Source organism: Rattus rattus, chromosome 2 (genome assembly GCF_011064425.1).
Source record: "Rattus rattus isolate New Zealand chromosome 2, Rrattus_CSIRO_v1, whole genome shotgun sequence".
Classification (NCBI taxonomy): Eukaryota; Metazoa; Chordata; class Mammalia; order Rodentia; family Muridae; genus Rattus; species Rattus rattus.
Window position 1 is genome coordinate 90,659,749 of NC_046155.1, and position 15,052 is coordinate 90,674,800.

General features: G+C 50.0%; 1 protein-coding gene across 5 annotated transcripts in view; it reads right to left on the reverse strand.

Moving 5' to 3' along the window:
* Nucleotides 1–15,052, reverse strand: part of Ampd3 (adenosine monophosphate deaminase 3) — a 45,201-nt gene that overhangs the window by 24,026 nt on the left and 6,123 nt on the right. For all 5 annotated transcript variants that reach the window (XR_004386856.1, XM_032892907.1, XM_032892908.1 and 2 more), the window contains exon 2: nt 10,417–10,642. Coding sequence is in view for 4 of the 5 variants with exons in the window: in XM_032892907.1 (XP_032748798.1) it covers nt 10,417–10,642 (226 nt within the window). In the remaining variant the exon portion in view is untranslated. The remainder of the gene's footprint in view (nt 1–10,416; nt 10,643–15,052) is intronic.

A 15,052-nucleotide genomic window follows, 5' to 3' on the forward strand; every position in this document is an offset into this window, starting at 1 on the left:
CAGCAGCTGGTGCTGGTACAGATGTATAGCATACATCTCTGCTATAGGAGAAGGGTTGCCAGGCACCAGTGTGAGGCCTGGACCCTCAACCTGTTGCTCTGGCACTGGAAGATGAGTCCACAAGGCTGGTTTAAACTGCTGCAAGCTCATGATTACTTGTAAGTCTGATTTGTGATGACATGGCTTCCTTTGTTAACAAAAATCCAAGCTGCTTCAGCTGACGTCACTCTGATCCTGTGATCCTCAGAAAGGAAATTACTCAGCACTAAAACAATGCCAGCAACAGCAGCTGGGCTCGCCCTCTAACCTGCAAGCAAGGCATCTGTCTTTCTTGGTACAGGATGTTGGCTTAAATGCTCTCTTCTGTGAGTGATCGTGGGCATGATGTCGCTCTCTTCACATTAATGGAAAGGTAGCTAAGACTTCCCTGGTGACACTGGCGATGGGAAATCAGCCCATCCTCAATTAGCCTCATGCTCACCCAGGAGCTCCTAGCTTCCTGCTGGCACCATCCAGGTCTCCACCCTACCCAACCTTCCAGAATCCGGTTCACCTTGTCTGCTTGCCACAGGCCTCTCTGCCATGAGGACCTGTGTCTCCATCTCCCTGAGACAAGGATGTTCGCACCTGAGAGATGAAACTGGCCTCTTCTCAGGAGGCCTCCACAGGGGCTCACTCTGCTGACAAAGCAGACTGCTTCAGAAACCCTAACCAGAACCTCAGGAAACCCCAACCCTGGCCTGTTGTCCTTCACCCGTTGCTGAGCCAACATCCTGCACCAAGAAAGTCAGATGCCAGGGTGGGCCAGTCCGTCAGTCAGTGTTAGATTCACCCTAAGCACAGAGGCCCCCTTATAAGAGGTCTTTTGTACATCTTGACTCTGCTCAGCTCATCCCACGAGACACCAGTTCCTGCGTCACAGTGATCACCACTTCATCTTACGCCAACGCCGTCCCCTACTCCTTAGTCTAGCCTAGGGTCTGATCCAACCAACGGGAAGCAATGGGTTAACTTATCAGGTAAGAAACAAGTAAGATATGTAAAAATCAACAAACAAACAAAAAACATAGGCAAAAATCTGGAAGGCCACCTAAGTCAAGAGACTACCAGGCTTCTGCTATGAATGCCTCAATAGGAAAGGTCATGCTTGTCCCACTGAGAAGTTGATACCCACCAGCTGGTACCCAGAGAACTCTCCTTCTTGCCCATTGTTCACTGTGGCCCCAGCCAGACTGGCACACACGACTGGGGATGTGGCTCAGTTGAGAGACTGCTGGCCTACAACTCATCAAAGCCCCAGTACCACATAAACCAGACATGATAACCCACACACTTGTTACTGCAGCAACCAGAACGGAGAGTTAGAAGGATCAGAATTCAAGGTCATTGCACGCTATTCATCAAGTTCCAGGGCAGCCTGGGCTATACGAGGCAGACTGTCATACGAAACCCTTCACAGGCTGAGAACTTGCACTTACAGGCCCAGGGCTAGGTTTAAAATGGCTGGGCCACCCCTCAGAGCTACCATCCTGGAGCAGCAGGGAACTGGATCCCCATCAGCTAATCACTGAGCTGGCATCTGGAAGTAGAAATGCTGTTGTCTACTGCTGTGTGACAAGTTGCCACAGACTTGACGACTTGAACCCATGCCCAGTTCTGTATGGGACATGGTCAGCTGGGATTGGCAGGGATCCATGCTCAGGCCACCCAAAGGCCAAATCAGACAACAGCTCCACTGAGCTCTCTAGAAAGAATTCATCTTTGAGATCAGTCAGGCTGCCGTGGCTGTCAAGACTGAGAGTCCCAGTTTCCTGGTGACTTGGCCAGAGGTCACCACAGCCCCCCACAGACAGCACTCTGATCCCTGAGGTGAGCCCTCTGTCAGGAAAACCCTGAGTGTTCTGTGTTCCCAGCCTTCCCGCCTGTGCTGCACTGCTGTGAAGCCTTTGTAATTAGATCCGGTGCACTGACAACCTCTCTAGCTTAAGGTCAGGTGATGCCTTTTCTGCAGGGTAATCACAGGACAACTTACATTCACAAAGTCTGGAAACCAGAGATTGACATCTTGGCAGAGAGAGGCATTTAAAAATTCTGCTTATGGGTGTGGAGAGATGGCTCAGGGGTAAAGTGCTTGCCCCACAAGCATGAAGACCTGAGTTCAGATCCCAGAACACTCATACATGGGCCATGCGCACACACACACACACACACACACACACACACACACAATCACACAGGCACAGGATGATTAATTGGTTCTGCCCACAATGGACCATAGGCTAGCATACTAGTGTCCACACAGCATGTGTGTGGGTGTGGGTGTGTGCACATATGCCACACCCACAGATGGCCCTCTCATCATCCAAAGTGGTATGAGCCCTGCATGTTACAATAATAAAAAGTCACACAGAAGTACCAAAAGTTCCAGCAGTTAGAGAACCAAGTGGTCTCTGGTGGGGATTATTATGTACCCAGCCCTGTCCTAAACAGTCTAGCCTGGACACCTCCAATGACAGAGCTCCCTACATTCCTGAGCAAGGCATAAACTTTCTATTAGTCATTCAATAAACATTTACCAAATGGCCAGGCCAGTGCAAGACACACAAACACTCAGAGCCGAACAAAGTGTGACCTGTTACCACTGATATAAAGCATGTTGTCACCAGGAACTCAGCCGTCTGTCCACACCACAGCTGTCACACCTTGTGCTAGCCTCTCAGGCACCAGGGTTGCCAGCTCACTCTGGCACAACTGGCAGCTCCTTCCTTCCTCCAACCACCTGGCAGAAATACCCAGCTTGCCAAGGAGCTGGCCGGGTATGCCTCCATGAGGGCACCAGTTCCATACCAAGCCTGAGGCCTGGGCTTGGGAGCGGCTTCGTCAATCCTTAGATGGGCAATCCTCATGGGCCACAGGATGCCTCTTGCTGGCTAGGCTCTCAAACAATAAGGTAACCTGGTATGTTAACTCCCGGTACCTGCCCAGAGTCCTCACCTGTGCTACACCTTCACTGTCCCTGCCATTCATCATGTCCCCATGCCTACTCTGCCCTCCCCCACCCCCCACAAGCATCCCAATAACATCGGATTCACATACTAAACGCAAGTCCAGAGCTTTGCCTGGAGGGTCCTTCTCCAAGCTGCTGAGGCCTCCGCCCTGATGCATCTGCCCAAGGCCAGTTATCCAAGCAGGGGTACCAAAGCAAGCCTCTTACCAAGCTCCCAGAAATGCACAATGAAGCAAGGGGCCACTCAGGACCTCACCGAGGGCCAGGCCCTGGGTAGTGAGTGACAGGGGTATCAGACATAGCCCCAGATTCTGTGGGCTCAGTGGGACCACAGAGATAGTCCTGGAGAGGTGGACAGATGTTTAACATGCAGTAGGGTCATGTCATGGAGTATTTTGGGATCCCAGAGGAGACACTTAATCCAGACTGGGCATGCAAACGCTAGAGCAACAGGGACAGAGGGGGAGGGGAGCTTTTAGAATAGCAGGCTTGTTGGGTCAATCCCTGAGGCACACTCATTTATTCCAGCAGTTCCTCCACCTCCAGACGAAAAAGCAAGAGTCTAGAGTCTGACAGTGGCAGCCAGCAAATCATGGTTAACTGTGCACTCACTGAGTGGGGCAGGTTCCTGCACTTCACAGGCTGCTACTCCAGGGGTTTATCATGGTCACTGAACTCTTCCACGTGGAAATGAGACCCCTGGCGTGTGGAGAGAGGAGCTGAAGAGCTGGCATGCTGTGTGCCTGAGAGATCCCAACCTGTGTGGCAAGGAGAAGACGGGACAGCTGGCAAAGGGGCCTGCTGCTCGCTCGCCACCCTAATTGTCCTCAGAGAACGTGTGGGGAACAGAGAGTGGACGCCCCTCACTCTACAGGCGTGGCCTGACTAGGCCCAGACAACTTTCCCACACCCAGGAGCCCCTCAGCCGCAGAGACTCCGACCCCTCCTCCCTTCTTTGTCTTAAGTCTCTCTTCTTGTCTTTTGTCCTCTTTTCCCAGACTGACCAAAGACAGACCCCATTTGTCTCAACAGTATTCTCCTGGCCTCATCGCATTTGCCCCACAGACCTTCCTAGCTGTCTTTCTTCCCGAAAGACCCCAGTTGTCAGAGTGAAGCACATTCCTTAGGCCATTTATTTGTTTGTTTGCCTGTTTATTATTTAATTGTAATAAATATGTAATACACAGTGAATATGTAAGCACATGTCCATGTGTATGCATGTGTGTGCCGTATGTATGAACATGTACGTATATGTGCGTGTGCAGTCCTGTGGTCAACATCAGTTTTCCTCCTTACTGGATCTTCACCCTAGTTTTTGAGACTGGGTCTCTCACTGAACCTGCAGCTATAATTCAGCGAGGCTGGCAGGCCAGCAAAGCCAAGGATCCCCCTTGTCTCCACCTTCGCGGAGCTGTGACCGTAGGTGCACACAATGGTGCCCAGCTTCTTTGTGTGGGTGCTAAGGATCAAACCCAGGACCGCATGCTTGTATAGCAGGCACTTAGAGCGGCACCATCTCCCCACCCCCTTCCACTGCCTTTTACATCGCGGTCTCTAATCACTGTAAAAACAGATGAACTGGAGCCCCAGTGAAGCTCTGTCAGTAACTGTGACTCTAACAGGAGGGGGTTATGCACTCTGATTTAGTAAACTTCGTAGAACAAAATAACTTAGTGGCACTTCAGCTACACTACACTCGGTTCATAACGAATACCCACGTATCAATTTTACTCAAAACATTCTCAGGAAGGCAGCTGTTCTAAATAGTCAAAGCCTCCCCTAAATCTGTCCCCTTTATGTCCAGACCTTTTAAAAATAATTCTACAAGGCATCCTCCAATGAAATCCCTAAATCCTGGGCTCTTAGTCAGACACAGGGAACCTTTTTTTTAAAATTCTCCCTGAATAACTCAGGTCACCCACATGTTATCCAGTCATGGTCTTAAAGACATCGTGTCCCTGGCCAACAAGGCCTCAAATCCCCGTGTTTACTTTTCATAGCCATTGTCCCCTCCCTCACTGCTGACTGTCCAACAGAACCAGGAGACAGGCTCAGGCCACTAAAATGGAATCTCTAATTTTCCTGTTCAGATCTGCCATGGTGCCGAAATGCAAGGCACCCACTTATTAGAACAAATCCCGAAACAAGGAGACAGAAGAGCTGGGGCTAGACAAGAAGGTCAAGGACATCCGGTTTATTCTGAGAACTATCACAAAGTCCAAAACCTGGGCATGGTGGTACATATCTGTAATCCCAGGACTCAAAGGGCTGAGAGATAGGAGAACCATGAGCCCAAAGTCAGTGTGGTGTGTGCGTGCGTGCGTGTGTGCGTGCATGCGCGTGTGCATGTGCATGTGTGTGTGCACGTTCGTGTGTGTGTGTATATATATATACATATATATGGATATATATAAAACATTTATTCTCATATATATCTTATATGATTATATTGCTTATGTACATATATATGTAGATACACACATAATTAAATGTAGTCCTTGCTGTGTGCACCTGTAATCCCAGCAAGGGGAAGGCTGAGGCAGGCTGAGGTAGAAGTATTGTCATGAGTTCAAAGTCAGCCTCGGCTGCATAATTAGTAGCAGACCAGCTAGGGATAAAGAGCAAGGCCCTGTCTCAAATAAACACAGTTAATCAATTAAATTGAAAATTGTAAATAATAATATATTCTCAAACTGACCGTGACACTGGTGACATATTAGTAAACACACTAAAACCCATTGAATTGTACCCACGGGGAGCGGATGGCTTGTATGGGACGTGAATGATCTCCATACAGCTGCAAAGGGAAAAGAGTGGAAAAGGCAGGAAGAGAAACAGGAGAGATGGAGCCCTCTAGCACGCACACGCCTGGCTCAGAAAGTTTTCCATGGTGTCTTAAAGCTGGCAGAGTTCCAGCACACGGGGTTGTGGGAGGTGAACTCTGCTGGTGTCAGGGTCAGATAAGTTAAAGAATGAAACCAGCTCAGGGCTTCGGCTGATGCTCTGTCAGACCAAGCAGTTCATTTTATCTTACACATCTTAACCGTGGTAAACTTTGGGGAAAAGTCTCCTCCACGTGGCAACAAAATTTCATGTATGGCTACATCAGAACGCCCTTGCATCTCTGTAGCAAAGCACCCGGGACCTTTCCTTAGGAATGAGTTGTCCTGACTGATGAGCAATGCTCAGGAGTCTGCACCGGAGGAAGAGTTCGCAATGAGCATACAGATCGCTTCTGTTATTAGAGAATGCCAAGTGCGTGGAACCTCTCTCCTAAGGAGGGTTTTATTCACTGAGTGACAAAGCTTGCAGTCAGGGCCTAAACAATGCCCAGGATTTGGGGTGGGGTGGGGGGAATTCAGGTGAAGCCTGGATCTGTAGAGTAGCAAAAGATCACTAGGCTGTTAGACAGCATCCACTTCTGGGTGAACAGGCTTCAGGCATCATCTGCGTGATTAACGATTCTGGTTTTCCTTTTTTTTTTAAGATTTATTTATTATATAGGAGTACACTGTCTTCAGACACGTCAGAAGAAGGTATCAGATGGTTGTGAGCCACCATGTGGTTGCTGGGGTTTGAACTCAGGACCTCTGGAAGTACAGTCAGTGCTCTTAACCTCTGGGCCATCTCTCCAGCCCCGATTCTGGTTTTCCTAATGGTTTCTGCAAGCTGTGCCTTCCACATACTAGGAAACACCTGCGAGCCTCAAAGGCTCACAAGACCCTCTGTCAGCTGCAGAGTGCTCCAGTCTGGGCTTGCCTCCAAACTTCACTCTCATACGCAGCTCACGTTCCCTCCATCGAACCCTCATCCACCCACCCACCCACCTGCTAGGTCCTAGAGAGACCTAGCTGCCGCCAGAGGCAGGGGACCCTCAGTGAGTGATCCTGCTGGCTACAGACCTGACCGACAAAATCAGCAGCCTTGAGCTGGTCCCTAGCTCTGTCAGAGCAGAGTCTGAGCCCTGCCCTGTCCCAAGAGCTGCAGTCCTGCACGGCAGCCTACCAGGTGGCAGGCCTCACCTTCCCGCTCACAGTTCAGCTTCAGGTCTGTGCCTCCATACTGAACTTAAAAAGAGTTGTGGGCATTTTGTTTTATCTAGAGAAGAGAAGCCAGGCATAGTGTCGTAAGAAGAGCTTTCTCTGAGCACCATGGGTATTCAGAACAGCCAGAGTGTGGGGCAGGGGTGTGTCCCAAACAAGAACCCCCATTTTATGTCACAGTTGGAAACACAGACTCATAAACTGGGGATCTGGAGACCTGCTGCTGTTTTCAGGCTTGTGTCCCAAGGGTCCTTGTCACCATTTATCTCAGGATACCAGGAGGGAGCACTGATAGATGAGGAGCTGGAAATGTTGGTATCTGAATGGCTATACCAAGGCACCGCCAGTGAGCGGTGAAGTAGAGAGACAAACTCAGCCCCAGGTGGCCCTGGGGCATCCGACCAAGTCAATGGGACAGGTGTCTCAGAGATGAAGCCGTGACTGGCTTTCCTCCACATGTCACTGAGAAGCAGCAACAGTTACATCTCAGGGAACAGCATCAAGTGTCACTTCAGAGGGCAGGACAATGTCCTGGTTAAAGTGTGGGATCACAGGAAATGCCCCATCACTTACTGTGTCCTAGTGTAAGTTGACTCAACTCCCAAGAGCTCTTCTTGCCTAGTCAGGCAAATTGGGGCACCCAGAACACCCACTCCCTGGTTAACGTGAGGAGGAAGAAGGGAATGCAAACCAGGAGGCCAAGGACGTAGCTCACCGACAGCATCCAACAGCACTAGACGCTATCGTTGCTGCCCACCTCAGCAGCAGGAAGCCAGTGGCAACATTTACACGGTGAACTATGACCTAGGCATGTCCTAAGCCTAGGCATTGTCTACACATGCCAATCCCCTCATTCTTCAAAATGCCCCATAAAAACTGACCCCCATCATCCCACTTCAGATGAGGAAGAAGCTGGAGCCCAGAGAGGTTTCTTAGTTTGCCCAAAGTCACAGAGCATGCTAGTGAGAGGCAGAACCCAGATGTCCTGGATGGAGTGGCAAGGGGAGGTGGGATACCTTTCCTCTGCTGACACCCCCAGATCTCCAATGTGGCTAAGGCCTAGGCTGGACCCTGGGAAGGTAGTGAGTGGTAGAGTCCCCAAGTCAGGGAGTCAGATGGATACAAACCAGGAGATTTCCACCTAGCAGCAAGAGACCGAATGCATTTCTAGAGTTTGGAGCAGACTCTCTGGAGACCATGGAGTGCCATTTGGATCAAGAGTAACAAAGCTTCCATTTTGCCCTGGGCCTGGGCTGTGATGGGAAAAGTGCAGGATCCCTCGGCAGATGTCTGTGGAAACTTGCCTCAGACACTTATTATTCCTGGTAATACCAAATGCCAGGAACTCCTGCTTTCATTATGAAGGCCCAGAATGCCCTATTCACAGCACACAGAAGGCCCTGCAGAGCATTCAGTCCCCAAGGCCAGCCCTTGCTATGCCAGGACGGTACAGACAAGGGACACCACAGTCTGAATCTTTTCACTCCCAGGATGAACATGGCACTAGGTCTGGGGCCACCTACCTCCAAACACAAGGATGGCACTCAGAGGCTAGTGACGACCCTTCCTTCAGGGGCTCCAGGCCCATCTGAGGAAAATGGAAACTGAGCTTACAGATGGCCGAGCTCTGCCCTGCCTTTTTATACAAGTATCAACTTCATCCATCCGAGGAATGCCAAAAGCCTATCCTGCCAAGGAAAAGGTAGGCGGGGCTTGTGTTTGAAAAGGAGGACTTCGGGGGTGAGGGGTGTGGCTCAACTGCTGAAAGGCTGGCCTCGAATGAGTAAAGCCCCTGGTTCCCTCCAGGCCATCCTTTCTCCTCTCTTTTCCAGGGTATTAGCTGGCTTCGGAATGAGGTTGGGCCAATGGCAGAGACTGTGAGAACCCAGAAAGTTCAGAAAGGGTAAAGCTGGGGCAGAGTCCTGCCCTTCACTGCAGCCCCGGAAGCAGCTCTCAGCTGCCACCTTGTCCAGCTTTGCCAGGTGACTCCAGTCCCAGCACATCATTCTGTTGTCTGTGTCACCTAGAGGTGCTGGCTGCCCCCTACTTCCTGACCTCTCTGGGAAACCTCTCCCCCATCTGTCTTCTCAGCTCTCTGAGAGCCATGTAGCCAGCTCCTCACATTAAAACCCTCTTTCCAGTATTTGAGGGGCCTCTATTTTCTGTTAGACTCAGACTAGCCCAGCCTTTATCATAACTTGTCATTCTTTGATTAATTTGTTAATTCTTGTCTCCACCCAGCATAAGCCCACGGAGCAGGGAATTTATCTATAGTATACACGGTGATATCTTCAGTCCCACTGCATTGCTCTGCAAACAGTGAGGCGTGCCAACAACAACACGAAAACAAGTAAAACTAGTGTTTTACCTAAATCCTCAAATTCCCAAAGAGGGAAACGCCATGGGAGCTTGTGTGTGTTTGCCACCACAGCAGCAGAAGAGTCTGAGAGATGGTTCAGTTGGTAAAGGGCTGACTGCACAATCATTAAGTCCTTACCTCTGTCCCCAGGACCAGTAAAAACTGATGGGTGTGGTGTGTGTTTATAATCCCAGTACACGGGAGGCAGAGACAAGCAGGTTCCTGGAGTTCGCCGGTCAGCCAGGCTAACTTAATCAGAGAGTCCCAGGTCCCAGTAAGAGACCCCTGAAAAATGAGGTGGGGGCTGTAGAGATGTCCTAGCAAAGGCCTTGGCTCAAATAGTTCACCACCACCTACTCTAGGTCCAAGGGAGCCAATATCTCTGGTCTTCTCAATACAGCATGTGTGCACATGCATGTGTGCACACACACATACACACACACATACAGAGAGGGAGTGGGGAGAGAATAGATGTTGGGGCTGAAAAAAGGTTCAGCAGTTCAAAGTGCATACTGTTCTTCCGGAGGACCCACGCCCCCTTCAAGAGGCTCATAGCTGCCTACAGTTCCAGGGTATTAGTCAGGCTCCTCAAGCATCTACACTCATACATGTACATACCTACACATAGATACACATGTCTGCACATAATTTAAAATGAAAGTAAAATAAATACTTCAAAACAAGGTAGACAGCTTCTGAGGACCAACACCTGAGGTTGACTTCTGACCTCCACATGTAGGTACATACACATGCACGTGCACCCCCACACATACATGTACATGCTCACATGCACACAGATGTGCACAAACACACAGACGGCACAACCGGGGCTTTTGATCTTTTCAAGTAGGCAATGGCAGCAAGGCACCGTTCAATAAATACCTAGAGAGCTAAGTGGCCTTGGTTAAAAAAAAGCACGGAAGACCCAGGACACTGTCAGCTCCCTCAACTGTCCCAACTCAGGTCCCACAACTCCACACACATGAAAGCTGGTCACAGGAACAAACCTTTTTGCTGTCTCCACAGACTTCTGCTCTGCCAACTCCTTCTGTAGCTCCCTCTCCTTGGCTTCCTTCTGTCCGATGGGACAGTCCTCGGGGACAGTAAACAGGGACATAACATCTTTGCTCTCCTCTTCTCGGAGCACCTTAGCGAACACCTTCTCCGCCAACAGCCGCACATGTTCGTCCAAATCGGACATGTTCAACTTGGGGAATTGGCGAGGCATCTCGGCTGACAAAGAAAGAACAAATGTAAGCCTTCCTGGCTTTGTGGATGTCCTGAGTCCCCAGGGTAAGGAACAAGAGGCCCGTGACCTGGGGGCCTGGTCCTTGGTCGGCTGTGAATGTGGTGATGGATTCCCAGGGCAAGCCCAGCAGACCAGATTTCACAATTAGCTTAAGTAACTGGGTGTGAGGCGCACAGGGCAGCTCACATTTCATAAGCAGCGAGTGCTCAGAAGTCAAAGAACAAACTGACCACCAAGGCTCTTCCGTTTCTCCAACCTGGGGGGATGGGCGGCCCCACCCTCCTAACTTACAGACTCAGGAGAGGGCTCAGAGCAACCCTCCCCTGACCTTGGAGGGTCCAGTAGCACAAGCACACCCCCACCCAGCTCATCCTGCTTCTTCAAGAGGTAAGGTCCACCTCGGAGTTAACGGTGAGCTCTGGCCCAGTGCAAGAACAGCAGAACCCTGAGAAGTCCAGGCACCCTTCATGCAAGCAATGAGGTTTTGTGCTGAAAAGACTCTGAAACCATGATCCTAAGGTCCCTCCCAACCTTCCAGAACTATCGTACGTGACACAGCAAATACATTAAGGTCTTTGAATAGTAACATTTTTAGCTGGAAACTCACTTCCTCAAAAAAAGCTCTCCCCATCCTTCTCTCTTTACATGGAAGGTTCCAGTCACCTGGTATCCCCGTCCCTTCCTTCCTCCTCGCTGTCCTGACCACATATACCGAGTGAATATACCTTGTCACAGTCCAGACGCCTTCCAATGGAGTGGGGCAAGGCGGGGTGGGGTGGGGTAAGGTGGGGTGGGGATTCTATACCCACCTACTACCAGTTCCTTTAAGGCTATTTCAAGAGACAGTGGTTTTGTTGTTGGCTAGGGTAGGTGAAGGTGGGAAGGGCCTTGCTGCTGTCAAGGACAAGAGGCAATTACAAGGGCGGGGCTCATTAGACCATCTTAGATCAGTCATCTTAGGCCTCAAATTTTTTCTCATCTGTGGGATCAAAGGGCAGCGCAAATGGTCTCTAAGGCCCTCTTGTTGCAAGTGGCATCATTTTCGGTGACAGAGAGGTTCCTGCACTGGAGGTTCAGTGTACTGGCTTCTCTGTGGTGTGTGGGCCAATTCATGACACACAGGAAGGGAAAAGCAGGTTGGTAATGGTGGTCAGAGCCATGTCTGTGGCCTTGACTCTGAAATCGATTCCCTCCCTCCCCACACCCCAGGGATGTGCCTTTCTTGGGCTTCTCACTCTAAGGGAAACTCTAAGGTAAAGGCTGAGGAAAGGCCACCGCAGTGCCCAACTGAGTGGGTCCAGGGATCAGAGAGGGACAGACAGCACTCAGCCAGGAACAAGCAGAAGCCTGGTCCCCACCAGAGGAAGAAGACAAAGCTGGCTGTGTGGGAGGCTGAGCGCTGTCAAAGCAAAGGCTCAGGAGGAAGGTAACAGGGGAGGGGGCCAGGACGGTACAGAGAACGAGGCTCAGAAGGTAAACGGGAACCGAGTGGGACCTGTCCCCAATACCCAGTCCACTGGTGCAGTGCAGTATCATCATTTCTCAGTAGACACAGAGACCCAGACAAAGAGCAGGACTGTTGGACCATGCGAGCCTTCCTCAAACCACTAAGAAAATAATTTGAACCAAGAAAACGGTGTGGAGATATTTATCTGCATTGTTTATACAAAGACCTTTTAAATGTCAAAATTAGACACACACTTGAGAAAGGCTGCTAAGAAGCAAACAGTAGGGGGGATGGTGCAGCCACAGTTTTAAAATCATGTGACATAATAGCTAGTAAAGAAGTGATGCATGCTGGGCGGTGGTGGCACACGCCTTCAGTCCTAGTGCTCGGGAGGCAGAGACAGGCAGACCTCTGAGTTCGAGGCCAGCTTGGTCTTCAGAGAGAGAGTTCTAGGACAGCCAGGGCTACACTCAGAAAAACAGCTGCCTTGAAAAAGCAAACAAACACAGAATTAACACACAAAGCTGTGCTGTGCTTTGATTCTAAGGATATAAACAGGCACCCCCGTGGTCAAGGCCATGGGAGTGCTGCATACTCAAGATGACCAGATGGCAGCAGGGCTTGTGTTTCTTAGGTTTTGGTTTTGTTTAAGACAGAATCTTGCTATGTAGCCCAAACTAACCTGATGTTCATTCTAGTCTAAGCTGGCCTTAAATTCACGTCAATCCTCCTGCCTCAGCTTCCTGAGTTCTGAGACTATAATATATAAGCTGCTATACCTGCCTGGGATATCTTATTTTAATAATTAATGCTACTACAATTTCATTTTCTATTTTCACTCTGTTTTTTTGAGACAGGGTCTCGCCATGTAGCCTTGGCTGGCCTAGAGCTCACTCTGTAGACCATGCTGATTCTCAGAGATCTGCCTGCCTCTGCCTCCTGAGTGCTGGATCAAAGGTGTGCACCACCATGCCTGGCTAATTTCATTTTAAAGACAGTAATATAATAGAAATAAAATGGGTGGGCTTAAGACTTCATGAGAGGAGGTAAGTCAAACTTCTTCCTCCAGGGTTTGACTGTTGGACCCTCTCCTGCCTGACCCCCATAGAAAGATCCCTGCTCAGAGGGCTTTGTATCACTGGGACCCTTTCTGCCTAACTCCTATCCTGCATGGAAGTCACCCCCTCCACCCGATACATGCATATAGCCTGAGCCAGACACAGAACTCTGGATGCCCTCAGGAAGGGGCATTTGGCACAGCTCTTATTTCTGAGGCTTCCTACACCACAGCCCACCATCTCTCTGTCCCTGATACACTGTTTTATTAGTCAAGTCAACCAAACTTACTCTTCATAGTGCATCTTCCCTATACACGGTCCTCCCCCTTTTCCCTTAGCTTGAACCTGCCTTCCTCCAACTGGGTCCCAAGAGAAACTAATGCTTGCTCCTGGTTAAGCAGAGACAGAGCAACGATGGAGACACCACATTCCCCGCCAGGCTCATGAGAGACTCCAGGATCACAGAACAGTGCTTCCCAGGACGACCCTTTCCTTTTTCTCTTTTAAATTTTTAATCAGTGTAAATTCATTGTATGAAATAACAGGTTTTATTATGTCATTTTCATACATGTACATGATGTACTTTAGTCATCTCTCTCTCACACACACACCGTCTCTCTCTCACACGCACACACACTCTCTCTCTCTCTCTCTCTCACACACACACACTCTTTCTCACACACTCTCACACACACTGTCTCTCTCTCTCACACACACACACACACACACACATACATACACACATGCTGTCTCTCTCTCTCTCACATCACACACTCTTCTCTCACACACACACACACACACACACACACACACTCTCTCTCTCTCACACACACACACATACACACACTGTCTCTCTCTCTCTCTCACACACACACACACAAATACCCTCTTTCTCTCTCTCTTACACACACACACACATACTCTTTCTCTCACACACACATACACACACTGTCTCTCTCTCTCTCTCTCTCTCTCTCTCACACACACACACACACAGACACACATGCTGTCTCTTCCCTCCTACCCCACAACTCCCATAACTTTTCAAAACTTGTAAAAACCAGCCAAAGATTACAACGAGTTTCCCACCCAACTGGTGACAACTTTCCAGGCTTTCCTGTGGCCCCAGTCAGGCAAATGGACCTCAGTGGGGCTCGAACCCTGCAGCACCTCTGCTGCCTTCTGGCCGTCCTACACAGACACTCTGCCATGGCTCCCCTCTCAAGCCACCAGCACCTGCCAGGCCATTCTTGCCAGGAAAAGCCTGATGCCAAGCGGAGTTCAGTTCCAGCTGCCCCATCTTGCCTGGCTTTCAACCATTTGCCAATGGAAGCCAGCAGACCTGTACGGCTTAACTGTGAACTGGCCAGCAGTCAGTCTGCTAACAATAACAGCTTATCTTGCTGCACACAACACCCTCTTGTGAGCGCAAACAAATTGTCCCAGAGTTAGAAAGGGCTAAAATGCCACCAATTTCAACGAACAGCAACTTTCCCATCACTGCCTCCTCCAGAAGGGAAGCCTCCAAAAGCTGCCTTACACTAACAAACCTGTCCCTCCTCCTGCCAGAGCCTCCTTGCAGAGCCCATGGCGTAGATCTGAGCCTGGCGTCTCCATAAATGATCCTGAGGGTGCCACACAGACACAGACGTGCTGCCAGGAGCGAGTGAGAGCAGGGGCAGCTCGCGGAGTCCTGCCTACCGCCGCTGCTGGGGTGGGAGGTCTCTGCTTTGCATATCTGTGAGCAGGAAAAGTCAGGGCTGGAAACTCTCCTGCGAATACGAAATGCAAGTGGAAAATTTCCAAAAAGCCCTAAAGGCCTCAGGTACTGCCAGTTATCCAAGGCAAAATGGATGTAAGATCCTGAACACCAAGTCCTGGCCCCGCTC